The 21,018-nt window shown below is 41.1% G+C and overlaps 1 protein-coding gene across 1 annotated transcript; it reads left to right on the plus strand.

Moving 5' to 3' along the window:
- Positions 1–550: 550 nt before the first annotated feature.
- Tnfaip6 (TNF alpha induced protein 6) lies at positions 551–19,339 on the plus strand. Its single transcript, XM_028885944.2, has 6 exons — positions 551–735; positions 6,478–6,615; positions 10,652–10,813; positions 12,232–12,460; positions 15,998–16,038; positions 18,961–19,339. Exons 1-6 carry the CDS (start codon positions 642–644, stop codon positions 19,122–19,124), a joined length of 828 nt encoding a protein of 275 aa, XP_028741777.1. The 5' UTR covers positions 551–641; the 3' UTR covers positions 19,125–19,339.
- The last annotated feature ends 1,679 nt before the right edge of the window (positions 19,340–21,018 follow it).

A 21,018-nucleotide genomic window follows, 5' to 3' on the forward strand; every position in this document is an offset into this window, starting at 1 on the left:
ATCCTAAGACTCTCTGAAATTGGACTCTTTTTCTCAAAGCTGAGGGAGTGGGCGAGGAAGGGAGGGAGGGAGAGAGAGAATGTTCTTCCGTGCTGGATTTGCCAAACTACATACACTTTTGTTTTAAATTTTCTACACAGACTGACTTGGCCACATTTAGGAAAAACTGTATGGTACTATCACAATCAAGTTAAAGACTAATGTTAAACTACAAGCCCCCAAATTAACAATGCAAACAAGGACCTTCAGGATTTCTCTGAGAATTCCTGCTGGAGTGCGGGTTTTTCTTTAATCGCTTCTGAATCGGCCCCAAACGACACAAACTTTCTAACAGAAAAGTGGTGGTGACCGACAGAATCAACGAACTTGTTTCTGAGAAAGTGAATTTAAAATGTGGATGCTCATCCTGCGCCCTCCGGTCTGGTTGCCAATGCAAATGAGTCAGAGGGCTTGCCTCAGACACAGACCCAATTGTGTAACTCTGCAACGGAAAGTGCCATTGGAGAGTGCGTGCTGACCTCACAGCCGAAAAAAACTATTTAAAAGATGTGGAAACCAGATGTTTCAGCCGCATTCCAGCCGCTACTCAGAGAATTTCTCGTGGGCAGCCCCGACACTGTAAAACTGCTGCAACTGAAGACATGGTCGTGCTCCTTTGCTTATGGGTCCTGCTGTGGGAAGAGGTTCACGGATGGGGATTCAAGAATGGAATCTTTCATAACTCCATATGGCTTGGTAAGAAACTTAACTCACGAGCTTTTTGTTGTGGATAACAATCCTTTGACATTGCAGAGGACTGACCCAAACGAGTAAAAATTTCTAGCATGTTCAAGGCTGATGTTTTCACAGAAAGTTCTTTAAAAAGAGAGACACTGACTGACATACCATTAAACAAAGGATGTTTGTGTTTAAAACTTAAGGCTATCCTTAAGTTTTGTTCAACAAAAAGCAGGGGTTGAGATGTGTCATTGTGAAACTATATTTTAGGATTTTCAAAGCAGACATGGTAGCTCACCGGTGAGTATTTCTTTATGAAACTAAACCACCAGTATAATAGATTTGGTTTATTATCATTATCATCATCATCATTATTATTCCAACTGTTTCCGCAGTAAGTGTTCAGGTAAGATGGGAGACGCAGAACTTCGACAGTAGTTCTGAACTTCATGTACTCTGAGCTGTAGGGTACATCTTAATTTTTCTAACCATCTTTCAACTATTTTAACAAAACTAGAATGTGACACAGGAAAGAAAATTACAATGCTCTGTACTTTCTGATGCATTCATCGGGCTTTGGTTCTTTTTGTCATGTAAGTACTTTTCTAGACCTTTGGTTAAATGAGGAAAGTTCTCTTTGTTGTCTTATTAAACATAAGGGATGATTTAGGTTAAACACGAAAGAGGAACAATAGACCATTAAAAAAATGAGTATCAACCAATTATAGCACTCAAAACAGTACGAGAACCCTTCTTATTCAAGTGGATGTTGTATTTTGTCCATTATTGTATTTAGTAGAGAAAAAATTTTTGGATTGCTTGCTAGAGGATCATCTTATTCTTGCACAGAATAAAGAAAGAAAGAAAAAGCAAAATTAACCTAGATCTTGGTTTTATGCTTGCTAGGCAACACGTAATTGTAGACTAGTTTTCCCTTTCAGCAGAGTTCTCCTTGATGGTAATCATAACCATGAGGATTTCATTAAAAAGCTGGATTTGAACAGCACAGCCTTGCCGCCTCTTTTTCCAGCCTGAGCCAGTAACTAGTTGCAGTGTGACCGTTTGGCCAAGATGGGCTCTGAAATGAATGTAGATGGGTGCACACAATCCAGCTGAGGAAATGCATACCCGATTGTCGGAGGTGGGGAAACACCATAGAGCTAGGCAGAATTAAAGGCGTGTGGGGATATTTTGAAACACTATCAAATTCTCCTGGGATCGAGTAACTTGAAGTCATTGTTTTTGTAATGAGTGTGGATGCTACAAAATTGTAAATGTGGATAAAAAGCGGTTCTGCCCCAGTGGTGGAGACGAGCAAGCCAAAGCTTTGTTAAGGGCACACTGTGGATCAGGAGCTTGAGACGCCATCAACTGCTTCAATCAGGCCAGCATAAATTGTTTACAGTTGGTTAGGTCAATATAATATTAGTAACTGTTTAGGGAGAAAAGAGAGTTTGATTTGAAGGGAGGGATCTGGTAGCAACTCTGAAGAACAGACATTTGAACTCTGTGACTTCTAATTTCTTAACAGCAACTTAACAAGAAAGAAATTGACAGACAAGAAATGTCAGTCAGTCAACATGGATCTTGAACACTGAAAACACAGAGAACAATTATTTTTAATCTTCCGTACTGAATCTGCCAAAGATGGGCAGGTTGCGTACCACGAGCTCCTAGTAGGGTGCAACAGCTATCATTATTCCCATTTTCTAGATGGGAAAACTAAGGCTCAAGTAGTGATGTCTACAAGCTTGCCTAACTCCTCCCAGAAGAACCAGCAGATACCAGAGCCCACAGGCCACTGCTGTCATTTGCCAAAAGGAGAAAAAAAAAATCAGTTTTACAAAGAAGTGGTAGAGTAGGAAAATTAATAAAATATCATTCTTTAGACATATGCTTCTTTTAGAAGCTAGAGTTTCATTGTACTAGTTTTTGTCTTAATAGCTTAAAATTCTAAACCCAGAAATATTTTAAGTAACAAATAGTACTTTAAAACAATAATGGTCCTGCTTTTGTATTCCAAGTACTTGGGGGACTGAGGTAGGAAGATTGGAAGTTCCAGGATAGCCTGGGATCCGTAGCAAAACTTTGCCTCAAAAACTGAATAAATAAACAAACAAATACACACACAAAATGCTTTGTTTATAATCATCCCTAGGCAGGATCAGGTGTAAGGGTGCATGCCTTTAATCCTGGAACTCGGGAGGCAGGCAGATCTCTATGAGTTTGAGACCAATCTGATCTACATAGTGAGTTCCAGGCCAGTCAGAGCTAGAAAATGACATTGTCTCAAAAAACGAGCAAACAAACAAGAAACCAAAATAACTTCATATAGAATTGTTACTGAGCAAGAAGTTCTGTAATCACCAAGACTCAAGAGGCTAAAGCAGGACAATAGAGATTCCAAGGGAAGCATAGGTTACATAGTGAGACCTTGTCATAATTGTTTCTTGACTTCCTTAGTTAAATAGTCAAATATCTACATCAAGAATTCTCAGTGTGTTTGCTCATAAGACAAAATGGAATAGAAATATTTAAGAAACTGAAATTATGTCACATGAAGTTTGTTGTTTCAGTTATAATAATCTTATTACCCAGACACATGCCATCAGTTACCAATAGTTTTTTGTTGTTGTTGTTTGTTTTTTTAATTACTGGTAAGAAAGTTTAAAATTCTTTTCTAAAAGTCTTTGTTGATCTCTCCCCAGACATGTACTTCATGTTAGGAGTAAAATATTTAAAAAAAAAAAAAAAACAGATTAGGGACCGGAGAGATGGCTCAGAGGTTAAGAGCACTGACTGCTCTTCCAGAGGTCCTGAGTTCAATTCCCAGCACCCACATGGTGGCTCACAACCATCTGTAATGAGATCTGGCACCCTCTTCTGTATACATAATAAATAAATCTTAAAAAATATTTTTAAAAAAGTGGGGGGCTGGAGAAATGGCTTAATGGCTTAGAGGTTAAGAGCACTGACTGCTCTTCCAGAGGTCCTGAGTTCAATTCCCAGCAACCACATGGTGGCTCACAACCATCTGTAATAAGGTCTGGTGCCCTCTTCTGGTCATACATGCTGTATACATAATAAATAAATAAATCTTAAAAAAAAAAAAAAACAGATTAGGAAGAGTTGTCATACATTAAAATAATTTATATAATTTTTTTCTAATTTTTATTTTACTCTATATTCTTGCAGTACAGATGGATTTTTCAATGTTTGAATTAACAATTTATTTATTTATTTTAATCTTATGTGCTTTGTTGTTCTGCCTGTGTGCATGTCTGTGTGAGGATGCTGGATCCCCTGGAACTGGAGTTACAGACGGCTGGGAGCTGCCATGTGGGTGCTGGGAATTGAACCTGGGCCCTGTGGAAGAGCAGCCAGTGCTCTTAACCACTGAGCCATCTCTCCAACCCCACCAACAATATTTATAATAATTTAATTAAACATGAATCTTTTTTCTCTACCAAAGGGCATAGTGTCTAAGATGAAGATACTTAGTTCAGTGTGATGGCACACATTTTAATTTTCACACTTAAATGACGGGGACAGGAGAATCACAAGTTCTGGGCCAGCCTGGGCTACATACCAAGACCCTATGTAAAAAACAAAAACCAAATAAAAAAAATAGGGCTGGAGAGATGGCTCAGTGGTTAACAACCAGATGATAGCTTACAACTATCTGTAACTCCAGTCCCAGGGGATTCAGTACCCACTTTTGGACTTCTCAAACACTAGGTACACATGTGGTGCACAGACATACATGCAGAAAATAACATATGTGTACATACAAATTTAAAAATTAATTTAAAAAATGATAAATAGACTTTAGTTGCCCATGCATGCATGTCAAAGTCCCTTGAGGGAACAGGGCTTGATCCACACGACCTGGGAAAATTCATCAAACTACATGCTTAAAAGAATAAAACTGAAATTTATTATAAGCCACAGTCGTCCTAGGGACCTCCATGGTATATATATAGCCTCCATGGTTCTATGGGTTGTGGTCTGAGACAGTTGATTGGCTTGATCAGTTTGGGAGGCAACTAGGCAGTGGGACCAAGTCCTGTGCTCATTGCATGAGTTGGCTGTTTGAAACCTGGAGCTTATGCAGGGACACTTGGCTCAGTCTGGGAGGAAGGGACTGGACCTGCCTGGACTGAGTCTACCAGGTTGATCGCAGTTCTCGGGGGAGGATTTGCCCTGGAGGAGGTGGGAATGGGGGGTGGGCTGGGAGTAAAGGGAGGGGGTGGGAGGGGGGAGAATAGGGGAACCCGTGGCTGATATGTAGAACTGAATGGTATTGTAAAATAAAATAAGAAAAAAAAAAAAAGAATAAAACTGGAAATTAATGAGTGTATTAGGGCTTTGGCACATGAAGGACACCTAAGTGGCAGGTATTTACAAAGCAAAAATCATCTCCACTGGTGACAATCTGATGTTGCTAGTATTTTCTGCTCCGTAATTGTGGAATATAAGCTCGGTTAGTAGAGTTCTTGCCTAGCACGCAAAAAACCCTGGCTGGATTACCCAGTACAACATAAAACCAAGAGTTACATGCCTGTAATCTCAGCAAACAGGAGGTAAAGGAAGGAAGATCAGAATTCAAGATCTTCCTCAACTGTATAGCTAGTTAGAGATCAGCCTGGGGCACATGAGAACTTGCATCAAAATAAACAAATAAATAAAACTATCCGATTGGCTGTTGTCTTCTCTAAGCGATGGGTCTTTACCATATAATTTATAAGAACAGGATCCTTGGAGTCTAGAAAAACATGAAGCACAATCAGCATCATTTCCCATCAAACTGTGGCAGAGTCAGTTTTAGCTTGGGGAAGAGAAATAGGAGTTGAATCAGGACATGTTTCTGGATTTGTGTCTTGGTGTGTGTGGAAGCATTCAAGAATTCACTGGGAACATCCCCACAGTGGTCGACTGGGCAGATCAGTATACAAAAGCTCAATAGTAATCTAGACAATGGGGAGGCACTACTACCGCTATCGGAGAGAGATAAACTTGTGACTATTGTCTGGGGAACCTCTTCACATTGTTTCTATGGAGACATCACTACAGTCCCCAAACAATTCATTGAAACAGAGGCGTACTGGAAGACAGTGCTTTGTCACGGCCTAAAATATGTTGGGGACAACATGTGAACAAACAAATCAGAAAAAGTGGTTAGAGACGTGCCAGTTCTCTCTCTGCTGCCTTCAAATCCCTTTTCTTTGGTGCTCAACTTGCTTGCTGAGGTATCCATCAGATTTCCCCACTGTTTTAAAGTTCTCCACGGAATTCTCAGTTATAACATCGTAATCATTCCCTCAATGGATATGTCTGCCTTCCTTGTGGGCTTCCGTAATGAAGTCATTTTCACTGATTTCTTTTGCCTTCTAAGTTTCCTTCATCTACTTCCTTCAGCTACCTTTCCAAGCTTTTATGACTTAAAGCCAAAAGATCATCAGAACTTTATTACTTGTATTTAATCTAGAAATATAATGTATTAAAAAAACTTTCTTTCATGCTATCAGAAGCAATCTAAACTCCAGTCTTTACATGGCCTCTGTTCCCCCCAAAAAATTCCCCCTTATTCTTTTTCTCCCCAAAGCTTTCTAACAATAAAAACTTAACTACCATGGCAGCTGACCTAGAAATTTTTTTGGCAAGAACATATATCTGATGCAATCTTCCTGCTGGGGGAAATTTTCCTTTGTTCTACAAGAATAGGGAATAGTGCACTGATGACATTTTGTCAATTCACAGAACAAGCAGCGGGTGTGTACCATCGAGAAGCTCGGGCTGGCAGATACAAGCTCACCTATGCAGAAGCCAAGACCGTATGTGAATTTGAAGGTGGCCGCCTTGCCACCTACAAGCAGCTAGAAGCAGCCAGAAAAATTGGTAACTAACTTGACTACAGTTTTTCTTCTTATTCATCCTTAGTGGGGAGATTCCACCTCTCCTATAACCCTTATTAAGACTTTTCTCTCTAGCCCTTTGGGATTGTTCTCTCTGTTGTGGGAATATCTTTGCTTTCTGGGATTCTCTCATTCCTTCTGCCCAGAGTCAGAATTTCCTGGTAACAACGACTCATGGGGGTGGGTACCATCCAGTGAGAACTAAGGAAATAAAAGTCATGGCAGAGATACAGAGAGTTTGGGTAAGGAACAGACATGAAATTACCACAACGAGCTTTATTAGGAGAGAGAGTCTCCCGACAACATCAGGGGTTACAGGGAGACATGACTGGGACTTGGAAAGTTGGGGAACAAGAAGAAGAGACAGAGCATCATGCCAGAGAGAGTAAGATGAGGCCTTAGAGGGAGAGAGAGAGAGAGAGAGAGAGAGAGAGAGAGAGAGAGAGAGAGAGAGAGAGAGAGAGAGAGAGAGAGAGAGAGAACCTTCCTTTAGAAGACCTGAAGAGAGCTTCAAGCAGAGAGTAGGCAAGATAGGCGCCATGGACACCTAGACAAGGATCTCAATGGAAAAGGCCTTCGAGTCCTCCAAATAGAGAGAGGTTTCAGATTTCCCTGGATTTCTAGGGGGACTCGGGAAGCTCCACTCCAGTGATTTAGCCTGCCTTAGTGTCTGTGACTCCGGGCACAGCAGGGAGCCGAGTGCTAGACAGGACCACAGCCTTACCTTGCAGCTGTGAGGGGGCGGGGCTACAAGGCCACAGCACGGCGCGGCTCCTCAGTTCTCTGTCCCCAAGATTTCTAGGAAAGAGAAAGAGGCAAGTCGAGGTTCTGCGGTCTATAAATAAGCCCCGAAGGAAACCTCTTTACCTTGGTCTCTTTGAAACACTGTGTATTAATGTTACTGTAATTGATATTCACTTAAAATATTGTTCTGTCTATCTTGACATGTGAATGTTGGTTTCCTCAGTCGTTAAATTATGCAATTTTACAAATATTTACCTAGTAGGGGCCTCTGTGACCACTACGGCCATTAGAGTAACGATCAGAGGGATGAGAAAAGGTAGTTCAGTTCAGCATGACTCAGTAGCTGGTGTTGGTTCAAATTTTGGGAGTCTGACCCTCAGTAGTTTATTTTAGGCATATTTAAGCACAGCACAATTGGTGATAATTAACCCATGTGCACAACAAAGCTTAAGATGTGACTACATGGAAACCCTCTGTAAAGCACATGTGACATCTTCCGTAAAGACAGGGTCTATAGATTGACAAGTTCACAATAAGGGTCTGGGGGAGGATCCACTGTGGTCTCAACCACATAGAGAGCACAAAAGTCACCAGGCTGTTAACCACTTCTGTTCCCAGCCTTCCCGCTGGAAAACAGCTTGTATATTGTTCTCTCTTTAAAGAGACAGCCCTGTGTGTTTAACATTCCTGGTTCCCCTAGTGTTTATCTGTGAGCACAAGGACCTCTGTAACCCTCACAATAGTAGAAATGTTATAATTTAAGGAACTTTTCTCTTAGTTTCGTTGTTTTGTTTTCAAGATAAGAATACCACAATATAGCCCAGGCTGGCCCCAAACTTGTAATCTTCCTCGTTCCTCTGCTAATCTCATGCTGGGATTATAGGTATATACCCCCATGCCCAGGTGTTTGTAAAAATATGTTTTGACAGGAAGCGAATGCATCTGTACTACTGTACCATAGGATTAAAAACTGTAAGGCAAGCCAGGCTATGGTGGTTCACATATTCAATCTCAGCACTCAGGAGGCAGAGGCAGGTAAATCACGAGTTCGAGGACAGCCTGGTCTACAAAGTAAGTTCCAGGACAGCCCCACACTGAGAAGCCCTGTCTTGAAAAAAAAAAAAAAAACTATAATCCTAGTAGCACTTCAGAGATAAAAGCAGGAGCATTAGATGTTCAAAGCTAATAAACTTTATTGTGCACACAGGTTAATTATCACGAATTGTGTGTGCTGTGCTTAAGATTTTTTTACAGTGGTAGGGGGAAAAAAAAACTTGGAGGATGATGCCAAAAGACCTCCTGAAAACTCCAGCAACTAATTGCTGCTATTATTTGGGTGTTTGGTCAGTTGGTTGGGATGTTTTGTTTTTTTTTTTGTTTTTGTGAATTTTGTTTGTTTGCTTTGAGACAGAATCCCACGTAGCCCGCATTGGTCTCAATTTCACTGCATAACTGAGGCTGGTGCGGAGCTAATCCTTCCTCAGCCCCCCAAATCTTGGGACTACAAGTGTAGTCTCACTCTATAGCCCCAGCCTGAAACTTGCTTGTAGACCAGGATAGCCTTGAACTCACAGTTATCCCATCGTTCTCTGCCTCCCAAGTGGGATTAAAGATGTGTACCACTGTGCCTGGCTACTACTACTTGCTTCTTCTACAAGAAAGCTGGCTCCCCTCTCCCTTGAGTCCCCCCTACAGGACTCTTTTCCTTATAGGCAAATACCTGGCAAAGCCCGTGCTGTTATTATACTTTATCCCAGACAAGCACACAGCTGTAAGTTATCCCACAGCATCAGTAAGCAAGTGCTTCCAAGATCCCCACTGCTAACCACAATCCAAGGATGCTCAAGTCCTGTGGCTCAAGCCCAGGGCCAGGCCCTGCTGCACAGGCTCAGGCACACCACCGCCAACCTACACCCACATCTCCTTTTTGTTTTAGTTGCTTGCTTGCTTGACATTTATTAGTGTAATTTTTTTTAAAGATTTATTTATTTATTATGTATACAGTATGTATGAATGCAGGCCAGAAGAGGGCACCAGATCTCGTTACAGATGGTTGTGAGCCACCATGTGGTTGCTGGGAATTGAACTCAGGACCTCTGGAAGAGTAGTCAGTGCTCTTAACCGCTTAGCCCTAGTGTGTTTTTTTTTTTTTTTTTTTTTTTTTTTTTTTTTTTGAGACAAGGTCTTGCTGATCTCAAACTTGTGATCCTCCTGCCTCAGCCTCCTAAATACTGATATTACAGACACGAATAACCTGTATATTTTAAATCAGAGATTATTTATAATATCTACCATACTGTAAGCACTGTGTAAATATAGTTCTGAGGAAATAATGACAAGAAAAATATTTTTACAAGTTTCAATGTGTTTTTTGTGGTTTTTTTCTGGTAGGGATTGAATTTAGGGCCTGATGCATGGGAAGCATGTGCTCTACCACTGAACCACAGCCCATCTCAGATGCAGATCTGTCAGGAAGTCATTTTGATTCCTAGTTGGTTGAATTCACAGATGGGTGCCTAAGGGATTTTGCTCACAGGCTCCCTCAGTGTCCTCAGAGGACAGCTCAATGATTGAAATCAGATGGTTCTCATACTCCCCATGGACTGAATCCTAGTCTACTGGCATTTGTTTCTGTTTTCAAATAGGACCACTAGCTAGTCGCAGTCAGAATTGACATTTTATAGCCAGGCATGGTGGTGCTGCACACCTTGTAATCCTAGCAGCAGTTCAGAGGTGAAGGTAGAAGCCTTGGGAGTTCGAGGTCAGCTTCAGCTACATAGAGAGTTTGAGGCCTGCCTGGGTTAGATGAGATCATGTCTTAAGAAGAAAAAAAAAAAAAAGTAAGCCAAACAGTGGCACATGCCTTTAATCCCAGCACTTGGGAGGCAGAGGCAGGTAGATCTCTGTGAGTTCGAGGACAGCCTGGTCTACAGAGTGAATTCCAGGACAGCCAGGCCTGTTACACAGAGAAACCCTGTCTCAAAAAACAAAACACAAAAATGAAGGGAAAAAAGGGTGTGTGTTTTATTTGTATTCAAACTTTGGTTTGGTTTGGTGTTTTGTTTGTTTGTGGTGCTAGGAACTTAGTCTAAGGCCCAATGCTTGGTACTCATGATGTAGCTTAGGCTGGCCTTGAACTGAAAATCCTTCTAATCTGTCTCCAGAGCACTACAACGCCAGGGGTTTCCCCATTCTACACAAAGTGGGTGGCTGCCTCCTCCTACCAGGTTGGGGACTTTTTTGGGTGAATCTATCAGCTTCTCTCCCTCTTTCAGGATTTCATGTCTGTGCTGCTGGATGGATGGCCAAGGGCAGAGTTGGATACCCCATTGTGAAACCCGGGCCCAACTGTGGATTTGGGAAAACTGGTATTATTGATTATGGAATCCGGCTGAACAGGAGTGAGCGGTGGGATGCCTATTGCTACAACCCACATGGTTTGTTCTTTGAAATGATAATTCTGGTTTTGCAAAAGCAGTTACACAAACAACAGCAACAAAGCAGTTACCTGCCAAGAGATTACTAACAGGAAACAGCTTTTCCTTCTAAAATTGAGTGAATGTGGTGAGGAGGAGGATAAAATTCTACCTGCCGTTCATAGGTCCTTCCTTGCTGTTCAGGGCCTTGAATTGTGTTCCCTCATTCATATTCTCACTAAAGGAGAGTTACTCTTCATTCATGCTCCTGGAGAAAAGAGCAGACTCTTCTTTTCAGGTCTGTTCTCCCAGACAACAGAACAAAGTGTCATTTATTATGTTCCAGAGCCCTTCCAGCATTTGGTAACACACTGATGTGATGAAGTGTTGGATCTACCTTAGGAGGAGTTCCGTATCACAGTAGGAGAGTGATAGCAACATTCTAGGCTCCTGTCACAGCATTGCTTAACGGTCCTGACCATCAGAGAACAGCCGTGCGTGCCCATGAGCAACTTATAGCTCAAAATGAAGTAGATTCCAAGCTGAAAACATTTTTCTTAGAGCTGGATACTACACTCATTCAAAACAAGTATGGGCATTTAGCACAGGGCTATGACCAACAAGTCACTTTGGTTCCTTGGTTTGTTTGTTTGGATGTTGTTTTTAATTACTGCTGTTGCTATTTGGGGGTTTTTGTTTATTGTTTGTTTGTTTTGCTTTGTTGTGTTTTTTTTTTTCTTTGCTTTTTTAGACAGGGTCTCATTGTTCGCCCCTGGCTGTTCTGAAACTCACTACATAGACCAGGCTGACCTCAGTCTCAGAGTGCTGACATTAAAGGTGTGTGCCACCACACCGGTCCCAAATCAACTTGTACATACTTTAAGCTTTTGGTTCTAGCCTGTGCTATACTACCATATATTTAGTCATTGTTAATAATCATTGCCAGAGTCTAGAATAAAGCCAAGTATGGTGGAGGCATAAGCAGGCAAATCTCTGGGAGTTCGAGGCCAACCTGGTCTGCATAGTGAGTCTCAGGCCAGCCAAAGCTACATAGTGAGACCCTGCCTCAGAAAAACACAAACAAATAACAAAGTCAAAGTATCGGAGAAATGAAGAGGTGTTAATGAAAGGGATCATTGTCCCCTGATAAGGATGCCATCTTAATTCATAAGTCTTTATAAATTGCTGCCTTTTCTCATGGCAGCTAAGTACTTCCTACTCTGGGAATATGTGCACAGGATCCTGGGAGAGTTGCTCTTTCCTACTTCTCAGGGCACTCAGCTTACTTTTTTAAATTTTTTAAGTTTAAAGAAAAATTTAGAAATTACTGTTAGCTATAAGCATACACACTATACTATGCATAATGTATTGTCATTTCTTTAGTATTTTATGTAAAAATAATAAATAATATCTAAGTAAACCTTCTTTTCCTATTTCAGCAAAGGAGTGTGGCGGTGTCTTTACAGATCCAAAGCGAATTTTTAAATCGCCAGGCTTCCCAAATGAGTATGACGACAACCAGGTTTGTTACTGGCACATCCGACTCAAGTACGGTCAGCGAATTCACCTGAGCTTTTTGAACTTTGACCTTGAACACGATCCAGGCTGCCTGGCTGACTATGTAGAAATATATGACAGCTACGATGATGTCCATGGCTTTGTAGGAAGGTGGGTAATGCTTCCCTGCCCAGGATGATCGGAGAACTTCCAATGTTTATCTGATGCTTCTTTAGTTTTCTCTCCCCTGTTCCTATGATATTGTTGATACTCAGTATTTCTACTCTCTCCAGCAGAAAGTAATGCTTTTCCTCTTCCTCCTCTTCTTCTTCCTTCTCCTCTTCTTTCTTTCCAACCTTCTTCATCTCTTCTTTATCAGGGGAGCTGGGATTGCAGGCTGGCCTTGAACTCCTGATCCTCCAGCCTCTACCTCCCAAGTGCTGGGATTACAGGCATGCTTCATCCCCCCCCCCATCCCCATCCCCCACTCCCCTGTTTCCATATAACTCACCTACAGAGATTTTTCTGAGTTGGCTGTGCCTATACCGATTACAATAGCCGTGAAGCTGCCTTTGATTGTTGACTTATAAAACCTCGTTGTCTAGTTAATCAAAACCTCACGTGACTAAAGACATGGGAAATGAAATTTCTGTTAAAATGTTCAAGTCAGCCTCTCCCTCTCTCACTCTCATTTTGTGTACATAGTGAGTTTTCTGTAGTCCAGGCTAGCCTCAAACTCACTATGTAAAAGAGAATGACTTTGAACCTGGTTCTTCTGCGCCCACCTCCCAAGTATTGGGGCCACAAGCATGTAATACCATGCCTGGTTTAATAGACGCTGGGGATGGAACCCAGGACCTTGGACATGCAAGATAACCACTCTACCAACTGAAATACATCCCCTGCCAACTTCCCTTATTTTTTAACATGCTTGGACATAGTCTTTTCGTGTTCCCACCCCAATTTGGGCAGGTGGGAAAGTAGGGATGTTGTGCTATAGCAGGCCGAATGAGTGCAGTGATATTCAGATCTGCCACTGGCACAGTATACTCAGTGTGGTCTGTGTATTCATCTGAGAGTTAAGGATTTTGACATTAAAGATGATCCAGATGCACTGGCTAACTTTAAACTCATGGAAATCTTCCTGTCTCAGCCTCCTGAGTGCTGAGATTACTGGTGTGATCCAAGATGCCCTGTGTCAATCCTGAGATTCGCTGGAGAAAAATCAGTTCCAACATTGTAGGCCAAATTTGAAACAAGCTTTACTAAAATATTAAGTACTGACCAAGATGGCCTTTGACCAGGACGACTCTTGGAAATACCCCAGCTGAGTGGCCCTAGACACGTGTTGTCGGGGCTTTTATGAACAAAGTTCAGAGGACACCGCACTTTACTATGAAGCTTTAGTGTGCTTTTTCCCAAGAACTACAACTCCCAGCAGCCCAGGAAGTTAGTTACCTGGTCCTTGGCAATGTGGAGTTTACAACTACAACTCCCAGCATTCCAGAAAGTTACCTGGTTCTTGGGCAGTTGGGGCTTACAGGTTAATTTTGGATCTTACACCTGATCCAATATCTTCATAGAGTTTAAAATTTGAATGCCTTACAAAACATTTCTAAACTGACGTATATAATCAGGTGTTTTATAATGCAAGTCCTATTTAATAACTTGTATTATTACTTATCAATGGATTATCACTTGCCAATTTCCTACCGTACGTGGCAGGAACTTAGTAGAACCCAGAAGAGGGAGCAGTTTAATATGGCAGGCTCATTTGTTTCACTCTGTCTATGATAGGGTCTCTGTATGGAGCCCAGGCTGACCAGGAGTTCACTGGGTAAGTCCAGGTCACCCTGAACCCTCAGTTCTCCTGCCAACTGGGATTGAGGTGTGCACACATACTCCACCCAGGCACAATCCCTTTTTATGTTATGTTGAAATGTGTAACTTAAAAACAATTAAAAATGGGGATTTCTTGCATAAACTATGGGAATTTTTGACTGAAAGTATGCATAACAAAAAATATAGGAGGCTGAGAGGTGAGAACTTTTTGGATCAGGAAATGCGGCCAACTTCATTTTTTTTTTTTTTAAGTATTCCTAGTATTCATGAAGCCCTGAATTTGATCCTTGGTACCCCAGCATGCAATTGAGCACATATACATAGACACACATAAAGCATCCCTTGAGCTTGGAATTAGATGATGTTTTTAATTCTAAAATCAATTACAGACCTAAATAAAATCATATCGTACTATTTTCAGGTTTTTTATAAGGCTTTTATTATTATTTATTGCATTTATACATGTAATTTTCCATTATAGTATACTCATCCTTTCTCTAGAATTGTCGTTTTAGAAAGCTATAAAACCTATATATTTTTAAATAATTCATAAAGGAATTATTTCAAGTCATGATTCAGAATAAAAACAAAATCTCATACCTATAGGGTCTATAGTTAGATATTTCATACCTATTATTTTTCTGCATTTTAATGGTTATCCTATAGCTTATAATAATATCATCAACTAAATACCCCCACCTCCCATCACTACCCAAATGCAGTGAGTAAAGACTGGGACCAAGAACAGGGTACCAGGCAAGTGCTCTGCCACTGACTCCACGCCTCTCCTTCACAAAATGCAGTGTTAAGAAGAAACTAGTGCTAGGGTTGGGATCCCATTGGTAGAGTGTCAAGTGCAGGAATCCCTGGGTTTGAGTCCCAGCACCCCACAAAACTGGACCCGGCAGTGCATGCCTGTGATCCCAGTATTTAGAAAGTAAAGGGCAGAGGCAGAAGTTCAAGGCTGTCCTCAGGTAGCACGGGAGTTTCTGTTTGTTTATTGAGACAGGTTCTCACTATTTAGCCCTGGCTGGCCAGAAACTCTGTGTAGACCAAGCTGGGCTGAACTCACAGGGATCTGTCTGCCCCTGCCTACTACCTATGGCTGGGCTTAAAGGTGTGCGCCATCATTCCTGGCACTAATTTGACTTTTCAAGCCAACCTGGATACGTGAGACCTTGCCTCAGATAAATAAATAAAACATGAAAAAAACTGCTAACCAGAAACAACTTTCTTTATCTTCCAAGTGAATTCACATTCTCTCCTGAGCAAGTAGTTTTACAACTTCTTAAAGGAGAAAGGTTACAAACATCTTACAAATCTAATTAAGACCGTGAGACTGGGTATTGTAACACACACGTTAAGTCCAGTACTCAAGTGGCAAAGGCAGGCAGATCCCTATGAGTCCAAGGCTGGTCTGGTCTACATAGTGAATCCCAGGGTGCCAGTATTATGTAGAGTGACCCTGTCTCAGAGGGAAAAAAAAGGAAAAAAAAGATTGTAAGATTAATTAAAACTACATCCTTTTCTATCCTTACACATCTATGCTTTAAAAAAAAAAAAAAAAAAAAAAAAAAAAAGAGTATCCCAACATTAGGAGGCAGCGACAAGCAGTCCTCTGTGAGTTCTAGGCCAGCCCAACCAGCCTTGTCTACATAATGAGTTAGTTCTAGGCCAGCCAGGGCTACATAAATGAGACCCTATCTCAAAAAAAAAAACAACAACAACAAAAAAAAAAAAAACATTTTTTTATTAGAGAAAATTTGTGGGGAATAAGTATTTTGTCATAAATAAGAGTCATATCAATAGTTGTGTGCTTCTTGTGTGAGTGTGTGTGACTTCTCTTTTCTAAAAATTCCCTTTCAGATACTGTGGTGATGAACTTCCAGAAGACATCATTAGCACAGGTAAAACCCAAACTGCAGCAAAATGTTCCTTTGCTTTTTCATAGTGCCCTCAAAGTCACTATCATACACCTTTTAAACCTGAAAGGGCTAAGCATAGAGCCAGGCCAGTTTTTATTCTAAAGATTTTGAGCAACTCTGTGATCAAAATGGTGTGTGTGTGTGTGTGTGTGTGTGTGTGTGTGTGTGTATGTGTGTGTGCGTATGCACAGTTCACATCAGCAGGCATCAGCTGGAAGCCACGAGTCCCTGAGAACTGCTGTTGGCATCCCCAGGGGTCTGGAGTGGTAATAAATGAGTGGGAACTGGCACTGAGCTCAATAGTAGAGTCCTCGTTTTTTTGCACATGCAGTGGCCCTAGATTTGATTCCCAGCACAGTAAATAATAATGATAACAATAACAACAACAACAATCATAGTAGCTGGAAATATTCACTGATAAAAGACTTAATGAATTATCAAGTAGTTAAACACAACGCCCACCATAGTAAACGACTGCATTGTTTGTATCCCATTTCTATCTCCGTACAACAGTCCTTACAGCTCCTTGTGGTACTTTCAGCAGCCATTGCATAAGAAAAGGAAAGTGCTGGGCTAGACGGCCTTAAGGTTTCTTTATTGGCAACCACAGGGAACTTTTAGTATTCTAATTTAATGTAAATCTCAAAAGGCTGGATATAATAGGCAATGCTTGCTAAATCACACACACACCCAGAGTTATTTTGTATGCTTATGTTCTAAGAAGTAACGCCAGTTAAAAATGTCCTCTTAGTAACATAAATTGATCACAATTGACAATATCACTCTTTAAGTAATTTTAAACTGCTTTTTAAAATTTTTGTTTTTGTTTCTTTGTTTTTGTTTTTTTTTTTTTTTTTTTTTTTCGAGACAGGATTTCTCTGTGTAGTTTTGGTGCCTGTCCTGGAACTCGCTTTGGAGACCAGGCCGGCCTCGAACTCCCAGAGATCCACCTGCCTCTGCCTCCCGAGTGCTGGGATTAAAGGCGTGCACCACCACCGCCTGGCTAAAATTTTTATTTTTAGCTAAAACCTTTGTTTTCTCGGAAGTCTCTGTTTTCTTTCTCTTTCCAGCGCCAGGACTTGGCATTCTGATAGGTTCTGTTTTCTCTCCAAGTCATAAAATTATCACGACGCTTCGCACCTAAGAACAGCAGTACTCCAGAGACTGGCGGTGCTGAGTCCTTTTTAATAGCCTTCCACACCCTGCCTCTCAGTTCTGAGGTGTCATTTTTACAAGCTGCGAAGCTCTCTACTCCATCCTTGAATGATGACTGTCTAAACCTTATTAATTTGTTATTGTTACAATCTTCCCAAGAAAGGAAACTCACTATAAAACTCTTATTTCTCTTATCTCAAGGACATATTTTATGTGAACAGAAAATTGGAACAAGGTTGGCTTTAGAGCTTTACAAGGGAGTTGGCGCATAAAAATTCTTCTTAAAAAAAAAAAAAAAAAAAAAAAAAAAAACAGCATTGGCCGGGCAGTGGTGGTGCACGCCTTTAATCCCAGCCCTCAGGAGGCAGAAGCAGGCAGATCTCTGTGAGTTCGAGGCCCTCCTGGGCTACAGAGTGAGTTCCAGGAAAGGCTCAAAACAACACAGAGAAACCCTGTCTTGAAAAACCAAGGGGAAAAAAAAAAAAAAAAAAAAACATAAAAAAAAAAAAAACCAACAGCAAAGCTGGGTGTGGAAGCAGAGGCAGGAGGATCACCCAAGCATTTGAGGCTAGCCTGGGGTACATAATGACTCGCAGGGGGCTACCTACTGAGATTCTGTCTCAAAAATAATGACAAAAAGCATGCATGGGAAGACAGTCTATTTGTCCCAAACAATTAACTTACAGCAAGGGCAATCAAACCGGCACTGGGGTTTTTAGAATACTTTATCTCCAGCAACTCTTTATTAGATTATTTGTATTTTGTTTATAAGATTGTTCTTTGTACATTAGAGACACTGTTTTCTCTTGTTTTGGCTTCCTCTACCACCTAGTAATTTTAAAACAGGTTCCCAAACTAGACTGGCCTTGAAATCCATGGTGGAGGCATGGGCCAGCACACCTGGCCCTAAGTTTACTTCTTAATAATGCAAGGCTTATTGCTCCCCATCAGTTAGTAAACAGCCCATCCACACTCATGGGCTTGAACGACTGTCATGCTCTTATGAGTCTGTGGATCAGCCCATAAGGAGAATTTATTTTTCCTGTGGTGCTAGGGATCAAATCCAGAGCCTCAGCATGCTAGGCAAGCACCCTATTTTAAAATTTTATTTATTTGTTTCATTTCTTTTTGTTTCAAGAGTCAGAACAGTGCAGGAGCACTGAGTCCTGGAGAATCTTCTAAAACAGAAAAGACATTTCCCACATGAGATTAGAGGCCCAGAGTCAAATATGAAAGTCACTCCATAGGCATTGGTGGCACACATCTTTAATCCCAGCACTCAGGAGGCAGAAGCAGGCGAATCTCTGTGAGTTCAAGGCCAGCCTGGGAGTTCCAGGACAGCCAGGACTACACAGAGAAACCTTGTCTCAAAAACCAAGTCCCCAAAGTGGCTTCACTGGACTGGGCAGCTACAGACTACAAAACTTGAGCATCGCCATCTAACTCTGTAGTCTTATTCACATCTTTTATGTATTCTTTTTTGTTGTTGTTTTGGTTCTGGTTTTTCCAGACAGGGTTTCTCTGTGTAGCTTTGCGCCTTTCTTGGAACTACTCTGTAGCCCAGACTGGCCTCGAACTCCCAGAGATCCACCTGCCTCAGCCTCCCGAGTGCTGGGATTAAAGGCGTGGGCCACCATCGCCCAGCTCTTTTATGTATTCTTTTGTGAGATGATAAGTCATTGAATTGTCAGACAAATCAAACCGGAGTAACCTCTTTGTTCCTATGTGTGCCTCTCCCCACCCCCACAGGAAATGTCATGACCTTGAAGTTTCTGAGCGATGCATCCGTCACTGCGGGAGGTTTCCAGATTAAATATGTCACCGTGGAGCCTGCATCCAAATTCAGCCAAGCCAAAAATACAAGTACTACTGGAAATAAAAAGTTCTTACCTGGAAGATTCAGCCACCTATAAAAATTTTTTAAGGAGCTGTTCAAAACATACAATATTTATGTTTGTAGCTTTTGGATCTCCTTTGTTCTCACTTTTGTATTTTTATTATTAACATGTATTTATTATTTTTCCAAATGTGAAAGCAATATGTAATTGTGGGGAAAATTTGAAAAATACAGAAAACAGGATCGAGAGATGACTCAGCAGTTAAGAGCACTGACTGCTCTTCCAGAGGACCTGGAGCTCAATTTCCAGTACCCACATGGGCAGCTTACAATTGTCTGCAATTCCAAGATCTGACACCCTCACACAGACATATATGCAGGCAAAACACCAGTGCATATAAAATAAAAATAAATAAATTATTTTTAAAGAAGAAAAATACAGAAAACTTCAAATGAGTAAAAAAAAAACCTCATAATTCTAGTATTAAGAAATAACTAGTATTAAGATTTTTCAATGTTTGTCTTTCATTTGTTTTTCTACTTGTAGCATATGTATATATGTAACTATATATATTTGTATTTGAATTTTGTCATTCTGCATTATGTACAATTTTATAACCTGATATTTTTAATGTTAACATTTATAGCTTGAGCAATTGCCAAGATCACTGAGTTTTCTACAAACTGGGACTTTGAGCAGCTGTAAATATCCCCTACTATGATTGTTTCCTGCTTTATTTAAGCCAAATCCATATTGGGATTTTAGATTGTTTTCATAAAAATTGCTGTAATAAATACTCTTGGACATAAATACCTTGCAGTTCTTTGATTTTATGGGGACATAGGTCTACATGTAGAAATATTAATCAGAAGCTAATAAAATAGAATCTTTCCTTTTTAAAGTTTAATTATTGAGTGGTGTGTGAATGTGTGTGTGTGTGCACATGCTCGAGCACATCATGTGCATGCAGGAGCCTGTGGAAGTCAGAAGAGGATATCAGATCCTATGAAACTAGAATTACAGTTAGTTGTGAGCTGCCATGTGGATTCTGGGACCTGAACACAGGTCCTCCAGAAGTGCAGCAAGTGCTCTTAACCACTGAGCCACCTCTCCAGGCCCAGAACTTCTCTCTTTTGATTAGGAAAAAAAAAAAAAAAAAAAGACACAACAGTGTAGTTTGGTTGGTAATTTGGCTTTTAGCTCTCTCTGGGTTCCTTGGAAGGTCGGACAAACAAGGCAGTCAGCCTGAGTGACTCATGTGGCCTGGTGTGCTAGGCCTAGCACAGGAGCTCAAGCCAAGCAGTAGCCTCCCGTGAGTCTCATTTAACATGCGACCATGCCCAGTAAGAGGTTAGATATTCCAGGGCTGGAGAGGTAGTTCAGAAGTTAGAGGCAGAGACTCCTCTTGCTGAGGACCCACGTTCGGTTCCCAGCATCTATGTTAGATGGCTCAGAACCACTTTGTAACTCCAGTTCCAGGGTATCCAGAGCTTCTGTAGGCACCCACACTTATGTGCATCTATCTACTTATAGACACAGGCATAATTTAAAACAATAAATATTTTTAAAAGTGATTAGGAGCTGGAAATATGGTTCAACAGTTAAGAACCCTGGCTGCTTCTCCAGAGGACCTGGCTTCAATTCCCTGTAACCACATGGCAGCTCACAATCATCTGCAGCCTTAGTCCCAGAGGGTCTGATGTCCTCCTTTGGCCTCTGAGGGCACCAGGTATACACAGACACCTGCAGGGATAAAAACTAACAAATATCACATAAGCAAAATAGAAGCCAGGTGTGGTGGCACACACCTTTAATCCCAGCATGCAGGAGGCAGAGGCAGGCAGATCTCAGAGTTCAAAGGACAGCCTGGTCTACAGAATGAGTTCCAGGACATCCAGGGCTACACAGAGAAACTCTGTCTTTAAAAAAAGAGAGGAATGAAGGAAGGAAGGAAAAAAGAAAGGAAGGA

This window comes from Peromyscus leucopus, chromosome 4, assembly GCF_004664715.2.
Source record: "Peromyscus leucopus breed LL Stock chromosome 4, UCI_PerLeu_2.1, whole genome shotgun sequence".
Classification (NCBI taxonomy): Eukaryota; Metazoa; Chordata; class Mammalia; order Rodentia; family Cricetidae; genus Peromyscus; species Peromyscus leucopus.

Bases quoted from the DNA above. Each gene is read 5' to 3' on its own strand.
- Tnfaip6 (XM_028885944.2), top strand. From the start codon at position 642: ATGGTCGTGCTCCTTTGCTTATGGGTCCTGCTGTGGGAAGAGGTTCAC. The intron at 736-6,477 runs GTAAGAAACTTA...GTCAATTCACAG, and splicing joins TCATAACTCCATATGGCTTG to AACAAGCAGCGGGTGTGTAC. The intron at 12,461-15,997 runs GTGGGTAATGCT...ATTCCCTTTCAG, and splicing joins GTCCATGGCTTTGTAGGAAG to ATACTGTGGTGATGAACTTC.